We start from the raw sequence: 10,316 nt of genomic DNA on the forward strand, positions 1-10,316 counted from the left end.
TGTTTTCTTGCAGTAGCATTAATCTCTTGCTGCAGACCTCCTCCAATTCTTCAAAAGACATTTCCTGGAGTCGGAGCGTCGGCTCCCCTCTCCTCCTCTCCTCCTCTCCTCCTCTCCTCCTCTCTCTACACTTCTTCTTGACATGCACAGTTACTCTTCTCTCTTCCCCTCTTCCCATTACGCCTCCCACTCTTCCTTTTCCCTCAGCAGGGACAATTGCTCTTTGTCTCGGTCTCTTGGGTGAGCCGCACTCTGCCGTCCTCCCTCTCCACCTCCCGGTAGAGCAGGGACTTCTGGGCCTTCAGCCGGCAGGCCAGCGACATGAAGATGGAGTCCACGTTCTGGCTTTCCCTCGGGTCTTTCGCCGACGTCTCGAACAGCAGCATGTTGTGGGAGTCGGCAAACTTCAACGCCATGTTGGAGGGAACCTCGGGGAAGTCAAGTCAAGAGCTTTATTGGTCACAAGCAGAATTCTACAAGGTCCGACGTGCAGTGAAATGTGTTTTTTTGCTCCCGATCCAGAGCTGAACACACGAGCAACACACACCCACCTGTATTTGGTCCACCAGGTCACACTTGTTTCCCACCAGGACTCGAGGTACTGATGACGACACTCGATGGCCATTGCACTCCTGCAACAGAACAGGGGGAAAAAAGAAGATATATTTTTTTTTAAAGAGATTTCTAAAAGCTTTTAATCACGAGATGTCAACAAACTACCATCAGAATGTCCGTGACGCCTCTGTTTAATGTCACTCGATTTATCCAGCAACAGAAGCTGTCAGATCATTGCTTATGGATTTTACGCAGCTTGGAAACACATTTCCCAGACATTTAAAGTGAGTGGGCTATTTGTGAAACTTGAGGAGTTTGAGGCTTCCAACAGAGGGGCAAGTTGTACATCTGTCAGCGATACCCGGTTCTTACATGTCTGGTTTGTAGTCGATGATGCAGTCAGATCTGGTCGTATGATGGTGTAGTTGTTTGTACTCTCCAGTGGTGGCTGGTGATACATTTCTTATGGCGCATTTATAAACCATGTTACAGCAATTTAGATTTGTTTAGATTGAGAGAGGCCCTCTGTGATGAAAATCAATGAAGAATGAATAAAGAGCATTTATATAGTGTCATGCAATGCTTTTCTATCTCTACGTCGAGAAGCTGAAGATTGGTGTTTGCCTTTAGAGTTCGTGTTTCGATTCTCATCTGTCCTCAGGTACGTACACTCAAAGACTCATCTGAGGTGTCTCTATCTGAGATTGGCTGTGTACCGATCCTCTCCTCGTGCCAGTTTTGCATTTGCACTCGATAAAATCCTCCTCCAACTGTCCTTCTCCTGATGTCGCCCGACCCATTCCTCATCAAGATCAGGTTGCTTCGTCTTGTGTCCCTGTGCCAAGTCAAATCCTCCGTATCAACCAAGACTGGGATATTTTTATCCTTCCTTTGTACCTCTGCACGGCTGAATGACCACCGGTGTACCGATTAATCAGCTTTGCCTTTGCTGCTTTCTTGTCCCGAGTTGTGTATTTGGGTCTGTCTGTTTTGATTTGATCAACAGCCATAGATTGTGTCTCCCTGTGATAAAAATAATTCAATAGGAGAGGGGATATGTAGATCAGAGGGGGTAATACCCGGCATATGGAGTATTTCCCTTCTGGCAAATGGCATCCTCGGTAAAACCACAGCATACACTGAATGATTTGTCATATTTCATATCACGTATGCCAGAACTTGTTGCTGTACAAGCTTGAGGGTTAAAGGTCGTTGTTGGTAATGTTTTGATCTTCCATTCAGTTGATTACTCACGAAGTAACAAAAAACAGCTGCAATCATAATTCATTCATCTCTGGGTTGAATTTAAAGAACAATGGAGAAAATCCAAAGCTCCAGTTTCCTGCTTTGCTGAGCTAACCTTGGTTATTTGTCTTTCTTTTGGTGCTTTATGCTCATTAAGTCACGTCAAAGTGTAATACCAACCTCGATCCACGTCTGCAAGTTGCGAAAGGACGTCATCTTGGTGACATCGTACACAAACACCACTGCGTGGACGTTGCGATAGTAATGTTCCACCATGGATTTTCGAAAGCGCTCCTGGCCCGCTGTGTCCCAGACCTGCACCTGCAGAAGTAGACGAGGCACGACAGGCGAAGGTGACACAAGTGAAAATGATCACAAACTGTATTTTAAGCCCGTCAGAATCTCTGACTGGACTTCAACCATCGGCGACGCAAGAGGAAAATACAGCACACAAGAATGACAGAATCCAGGCGTCCCACAATGATCTCCAAATACTTTTTTTTTTTAAATTTGAAACATTACTTGCGATTAATCCCAGTTAGCAGGAAGTCAAGTGTATGTATAAATCTGGCTGCAATAGGTTGTCAAAGCCTGTAAGTCCTTACAGAAACCAGCAGCGGCACTGCAACATGTCAACAGGAAGTGGCAGAGTTATTCCTCACTGCACAGTCTCAGGAGAGAACGGGCCAAACGCACGATGTGCTTCTCTGCTTAATCACACAGACGTTGAAGGTGGCGTTTACAGCAAACAACAAAAATGATCAATTGTTGCATGAAGCATCATCAGTGAAGGAATCGAGTTGCGATTGTTTTTCCTGTATATTCCTCTAGAACGGTATTACGCAGCCGTTTCACTGAGACACTCTCAGCAGTAGAGTATATGTTTCTACGGACGTCATTTTCAAAGCGATCCCTTACAAACGCGTCATTTTTCTGAAATGAAGATGCAAAAACGATGCATTTCCACGATGTAGTGTGCGTATGAACGACATGTGCGTGTTCCTCAATTGCAGCATCCAATGGTGTCGATTTGACTAAAAGGACAAATTTGCAGCAGGCATTCTTTTCTCCACCATATAAAAAAAAAACAACCTAATGTTCAAGGTTGCTGGATGTTTCTTCTGACTCTATAATCAGTAGCACTTTGATTATTAACGAGGGACTGTCTCATAGCACTCAGCTGTGGCCTGCAGTGTTAAAAGACCAGTGAGGCATCTGCTATTACAGTCTGAAAGCGGTCGGTCCTGCTGTCGCGCAATCACAGAATGAATGTAGAAACTAATGCTGCCCATAGCTTCAAAGCTCAGCGTGTGACATGCGAGCGATTTAATGTATTCACACTGACAAACAAATCAAAGTGTCATTTGTAGTGTGTATAAAATAGGTTGTCTGCCTTGGTAATTTCCCTTAGATCAAGGGGTCGGTAGCCAGCGGCTCTGGAGCCACATGTGGCTTGTTTGTTCCTCTGTAACAGCGAGCTGAAAACTCACACAAAATATATCCAAATAAACGTATTTATTTTGTTGAACAAATGACCAACTTTGAAAAAGCCTCTTCATTGAAGAGGCTTTTCACATGTTAATTAGGGTAAAATTATGAATAAAGTCAAATAAAACAGCTATAATACCCAAAAAATGGCTGAAGAAGTTAAAAGTGCTAAAACTACTAAAGAGAGAGTAAGTATATTTGTAAAATTTTAAAAACTATTGAAGAAGGGAAATATCCAAAAACCAAAACAAGATTATAAAAAGCACAACTTTTCCTGCAAATAGCTAAAACTCCTAAATAGCTTCTTGGTAAAATGTCTCCAATAGTTAAAAATAAATGAAACGTCTAAAAAGGCTTAAATCAAGGGGGGGGGGGCATAAAAAAGTCAAATGGCTGCAATAGATAAAATGTCTAAAACAGATAAAAAGGAAAAATTGTTGAATTTGTTAAAAATATTTAAAATTTGGAAAACTATAGCTGGAACAGCTAAAAACACACAAAAAAATGATTTAAAAATAAAACAACTGCAGAGACTTAGTCATGCCAAAATAGCTAAAGAAAAAAAAATGTAATGCACTACTTTAAATGGCCTTTAAAGGTAAAAATATCGAAAATGTTAGAAATAACCAAAAATGTTAAAAACTATAAACCTATTTTTTTTTTTTTAAATATAGATCTGAATTGAAGTGCTTTGAATTTCATAAATGTCCCATCATCTTAAGTTTGGGTAAATATTGCAAAACTATATATTCAGGTTGTTTTTATTCTGACCAGCTAACCCGGGATAGAATAAGACCAAGACTTTCAAAATGTTTACTACAACACTAATTTTGACCGTTCTATATGTTTTGCTGCTCCAGATTAATCTTTTTTTTTTTTTGTTGGCAGAAGCAGCTTATTTAGTCATAAAGGTTGAGAAACCACTTCCTTTGACCAAATGTTTCTGAGATAGAAATATAATCTTCCTTCACTGTGAAGTTATGCAGGTGATTTGAATCCATCTGAATCCACGACCAGTGTTTTAATTCATGAATGTGAAATACTTAGAAATCAGTGGCTGAGTCAGTAACCGAAGCCAAATCTTATTTTTTTTTCACCCAAATATTTTACTGTGGTTTTATCTTACCTTCAGTTTGACACCTTGCTCTGCTCGTCTATACTTAGTGTCCCTTTCTTTTTTCTATTTATAGTGCTTCGCAACTTCTTGCATTTGCTGTTGCCAGTCTGAGAGTGTCACTTTAATTCACCTGCCAGAGAACTAAAAAAAGAATTAAGCCACTGACACTGAATTATTAATACACGTGTGTCCTCCTTTAAGCGGTGACTGAACATTTCAACATGAGGCTGGCTCATAACATTTTTGTTTGGAAGAGGGTCGACAAAAGATTCTAATTCTGGGTCCAGTAGTTCTTCAAAGGTAATTCAACTTGGGGGAACAGTAATCACCAGGTGGAGTTAGAATATGCATGAAGTGTTTCATGGTAAACATAACATGCTTGTTTGTGTTTAAGAAGACACTTCAACTCCATTAAACACATATATTGTGTCAAAGAAACCGATATTTACTTTAAATATGGGACTCGACTCTCCAGGGTGAAAGTCCCGCTCTCAGGCGCTTCCTTCAAATGGATGCTCACGTTTTCCCTCGGCTTCTCTATATTACTTCTATACATCATCTGTGGTAAATCCCAAACCTATTATAAAATCAATATACTACATTCACATAGAAAACAGTTTAGTACAAGTCTGCATCTCACAGCTCTCTCAAACATTTCCATCATCTCTTACATTTGCATGAGTAAATCACTCATCTACAGAAGGATTCCGATCCCCTGACTAAAACTACCTTAATAAGGTAAAATAGCTCAAATGTCCAAAGCGGTTAAAAGCAACACCTTCAACTGCTGAAACGATGGTTAAAGTGGCTTGATTCAAAAAGGTAAAATTGCTGAAATTTAAAAAAACAACAACAACAAAAAACACAAGCTCCAGATAAATACTACATTATAGGTGCAGAACGTGGTAGAAACCGTATGCCCTGAAACCGACTGTCTCAATAATTGCAGTTGAGTCGAGTGTACTGTACAACATGGATTTTTCAAATGGTAGGATCGTGTGTATAATGTTCACGTCGTTGTACTGGGGTACTTACACTGGTATACACATGTTCATCATAACATGAACTATAATCAAGCCTGGTAATCTGGTGTCTTTTTTTTCACTGTACTTGTGGTTATGCAAGTTATGGGATAATATTACCCAAATCTGTCATTTCAGGACATGGAGTGAACTCATAAGTCTCAGTAACTTTCTTTCATGCGTTACAGTAGAATTATGAAGATAGATTTTATTAATTTTTTATTACAAGTTGAATTAAATGTTATTGTTTGTCCAGGTATTTGCAGTGATCGCAAAACATACGTTTAAGGCCCCATTTACACGATAAAGTTTCAATTAAAAACGCATTTTTTTTATTCAGAATTGCTCCATGTTTACATGACAGTGTACATGACTCTCTAGAGGCAAACATTATTGTTACTGCCCAACTACTGAGCATGTGCAGAAGAGCTATTTACGACAGCCGTGGTACGCATGCGCAGTAGCAGCATTTCAGAAAAGTTGAGTTTTCCCCTCCGTTTCCATGGAGATGGAGTCGGAGCATTTTCAAAAAGTTTCAACTTGGGAGGTTGGGTTTACAAAGTTGAATTTTGAGTGGCTCCAAGCCACCACTGTCATGTAAACGGCGAACCAAAACCCTGGACGTAAATCTTTTTTAATATATTTCACGAAGACGTTCTCTCCTCTCTCTTCCTCCTTTCAAAGGCAGAAAGGCACAGGCAGTGCAAACAGAACAATCTATTTTAGATTACTAAAGGATGAAATTTGCCTTTTTCTAAATCCAGTCTGTGTGGGTGCAGGGTTTTATTTAGGAGGGTGTTTCAATGATTCATACACTCTGACCTCACAGGTGGAGTTAATGGTGTTTGTGAGTCAGCATTAGGGGGCATCTGGAGGTTGCAGACAGATCGCTCTACTGAAACACAGAAGGGGGGGGGGGGGGGGGGGGGAGCACGCCGAGAGGCGTATTCAAGTCTGCTGTGGCGGTTTAAGATGAGTGAGGACCCGAATCATGTGCAAAGTCCACAATACCTGAACGTATCTCAAGAAAAGTGACTGGTAACTCTTCCTAGGTCAATCAAATTGTTATTGGAGGGTGTTCTCTGCCTGTCTGGTCACAATGAACCCTATTTGACGTCTTACTTCAACTAACATTGGTTTTACAGCATCTGCTGGTGCAACTGATGATCTTGGGAATTACTTATACTTAATTTCAAGATCAACATTGTACCATTGATGTCCTATCGCCATCATTTATAGTGTTTGGAAATAGCTTCTACTGCAAATAGACAATTTTGAGTTTAAGGGTTGAAGCAAATCTGTCACATTGGGGGGTTTTTTTGTTTTAAAAAGAGGCTTTCTGAGGCTCAAATTCTGCAATCAGCCTTGTTTTCGTGTCATAGATTTTTTTTTTTTCTTCTTGTGATTTTCATTGAGCTTCACATAATTTGCAGACACGTCTTCAGGTACAGTTAATCAAACCAATAATCAACGAAGAAGCCAGATAGATGCAATGCCAGGATTTCCTCCTGTGGGCTATTGTTTAGATGTGAGGACAAAGACTTTGCTGTCAAAGTGCTGGATCTTTACACCGAGAACCAAAAGTCTCCACTGACACGCAAAAAAAAAAAAAACCAACAAAAAAAACCCACGAACGAATGGATGAATGGACGAAATGTTAGAAATGGCCTTGTTGAGATCCAGCACTGGGAGACTGGAACCTGCCGCTGGTCGACAAAAGGAGCGGAGGGGGGGAGGAGGAGCAAAGGGGGGAGGCTGGGAGGCAGGAAACACCGTCGATCGACCGTCTTTACCTTGATCGTCTCCCCCTCGATCTCCACCGCCTTCTCCCGGAAATCCACGCCGATGGTGGCCTCGGTTTTGTCGGGGAAGCTCCCCCCCGTGAAGCGGAAGGTGAGGCAGGTCTTCCCCACGTTGGAGTCCCCGATGACGATGATCTTAAAGATCCGCGTCTGGATGCTGAGCTCCAGGGAGGAGGTGCTCAGATCCACCGAGGAGGTGATGCTCGCCCCGGCCGCCGCGCCGCCGCCGCTCCCGCTGCTGCCGGCCCGGCTCCGACCGGGACCGGGACCGGGCCCGGCTCGCTGGAAGTCCATGGAGGACGTCAGGATGGTCACATTGTCATCCGCCCGGTGTCTCCGTGCGATGCCTCTCCCTCCTCCTCCTCCACCTCCTCCTCCTGCACCCGGAGCTCGGGTCTCCTCCGGGGAATCGTTGGTCATGATGCCGGAGGAGGCGATGCGCAGATCAGTGTGGAGAGGAGAGGAGAGGACAGAGGGGGGTGGGAGGCTGGATGGATGGGAGGAGGAGGAGGAGGAGGAGAGAGAGGGAGGAGGAGACCACGCTGTTTCAGTAGCAAACGGCCGCCTTAAAGGGGGAAGCAGCAGAGAGAAGATGACAAAATCATTGTGTACAAAGCAGAAGTTGCGCCTTTAAACAGTGAGGAATAACACGACACGTTGTGATTAGCCACATCATCTTCATCAACAGTCGCGTCATCTTCACCAGACATATCTTTCCACTAAGCTCTTTATTACAGACACAACAACCTGGGACCAATCTTAAATGACTGCTATGAAGCCATCAGGATCACTGGTAAAACACTTGATATGTAAAGATTCATTGGGACAATTTACACGCACGCTTGTAAAAATATATAACATTTCGGCAAGTTCATCCATCCTCCATCATTTGTTTTTGATTATGTGTCAACTTACAGATTAATTGCTGCTGAGTTATCAGCTTCTTTCTTACAGGCCCAAAGTTAATATATTATAAAGGATCCATCCATCCATCCATCCATCCATCCATCCATCCATTCCCATGGAGGGAAGGAGTCCCCCAGGCCCTTGTTTCCAAAATAACTTCCCAATGGGACCATGTTGCTGTCAGCACACTATGAAGTTGGAAGACAATAAATGGTACTGTTTTGTTGTGGATAAAGTTGCTTATTCTTCTGTAATTGACTGTTTCATTCAAATACCTTGTATTCACTTGCTGAAGTAAATGCTAAAACTTGTTTGATTTGTAGGTTGAAGAATAACATCTTAAATGCAGTTTACGTGTCAAACTATTATTCACTTTGAATACCTATGAATCAGCATCTCCCCGTCTTTAATGTTGCAACAAAGAGACAAAGGGAATCAGATCACACACACACACACACACACACACACACACACACACACACACACACACACACACACACACACACACACACACACACACACACACACACACACACACACACACACACACACACACACACACACACACACACCTCTGTGGTCATGTGATCTCACCAGCCAGTGACATGATCACATTCCATTGAACAGCAAGTCCATCATGCAAAGGATTTCAGCATTCCTCGATTCCAGGCGCCATTGAAAGGTAAACCGAGGAACAAGAACACCCTTTCAAATTAACGTTATTACAGGTAATGTACTGCAATGAATTTGAGGCCCAGTTTTTGAAATGAGAAAAGTTGAGGTTTTTTTGTGCATAAAATTGTTATTTAGCTGTTGTTTCTGGCCTGTTTACTGAGCCAACTGCTAGCATTACCAAAGCTGTTTCCTTCATGTTTACTATTTCGCTAATACATGTATACATTCTATACAATTTTTTTTCTCTAAGATCCCTCCAGATTAGGGATGGGCAACCTTCAACAAGGTGAAGGCTACAAAAATGTCATCCTCGCTACCAAAAAGTGAAATTGCAACTTGTGTGTCGATTGGAGCTCAGAGTTTAGTGTATATATCCAATGATCACAATTTTACCACATTTAGGCAATACTTGCATTGGGTTGAGGTTTGACCTTCTTCCTTGCTCAACCATTATTAAGAAATTCACGGCAGCAATGAAGACGGAGGAGGGCTTCCTATTTTTTTTTTTGTCAAGATTACAGAGCAGGGCTGCCAATAATAAAGCCTGTAGGCCAAAAACTGGCACGCAAGAGACTTTCATCTGGCCCAACAAACACTCAAAACAAATAAATAAGAATTTCAAAGCAGACATCAACTTTTTAATATTGTTTTCTTAGGAGGAATGGACATAACACAACACTGAGACCCGAGCTGAGATATCATCGATTTCATCGCCCTGAAAGACAGCGACTTCGTTGCGAGCAAACTAACATCAGCCCCAAACCACTCCTGTCACTGCAAACTCAAATTAAATGGTTATATGAGACATTTTTTGGGGGGACATTTCACTGTATGTTGCACCAGAAGTTTTCACTTAAAATTGCTGGCAAAATGTAGACATTTTCATCAAGTATCATCTGCACCACAACAAATAAAAACTATAAACTATTCAAGAAAATGTAAAGGTTATTATGACAGTACACTCAAAAAACGGACTCAAGCCACTCTTAAAATGAACACATTAAACATTAATTCACTGGATAATACTATATTAAGTACAACCCAAACCTAAAAAGAACTATTCACTGTAAAGTAAATTCTTTTTGTTTGTTCAGCCGATCTTTGAGGTGACACATTTATATTTTATTTGACTGAAGAATATACATTTATTTTGGCAGCATCCGAAAAAGTGTATTCAATGTAACCTAAAATATTTTCATTAAATGAGCCCCTCTTAGATGCAAACACATTAATCATTCATTTGCTTAAAGAAAACATATGATTTTGTTAATAACCAAATAGTGTTAATCCGTGTAACCAAAACGTTTTTCATTATCAATCAGGCTAAACACATTCACACATAGTTTGCCTAACAAACATTAAATACTTTTCATGAAAACCTAAATAGATTAAATAATTCTAACCTAAACTACGTTCATATGTGAGTCTTTGGACATGCCCCAACACATTTAAAAAAGATTTGGCGAGGAGGGCGGGATTTGAATTTTCACTTCCAGGAGTTCACCA

The 10,316-nt window shown here is 41.3% G+C and overlaps 1 protein-coding gene across 1 annotated transcript; it reads right to left on the bottom strand.

Annotated features, from left to right (window-relative positions):
• Nucleotides 1-150: 150 nt before the first annotated feature.
• Nucleotides 151-7,649, bottom strand: rab33a (RAB33A, member RAS oncogene family; the record flags this gene model as incomplete). Its single annotated transcript, XM_080502533.1, has 4 exons — nt 151-428; nt 552-632; nt 1,981-2,121; nt 7,221-7,649. The coding sequence occupies 4 exons, from the start codon at nt 7,647-7,649 to the stop codon at nt 204-206; spliced, it is 876 nt and encodes a 291-aa protein (XP_080358659.1). The 3' UTR covers nt 151-203.
• Between the last annotated feature and the right edge of the window lie 2,667 nt (nt 7,650-10,316).

This window comes from Blennius ocellaris (genome assembly GCF_963422515.1).
Source record: "Blennius ocellaris genome assembly, chromosome: 9".
Classification (NCBI taxonomy): Eukaryota; Metazoa; Chordata; class Actinopteri; order Blenniiformes; family Blenniidae; genus Blennius; species Blennius ocellaris.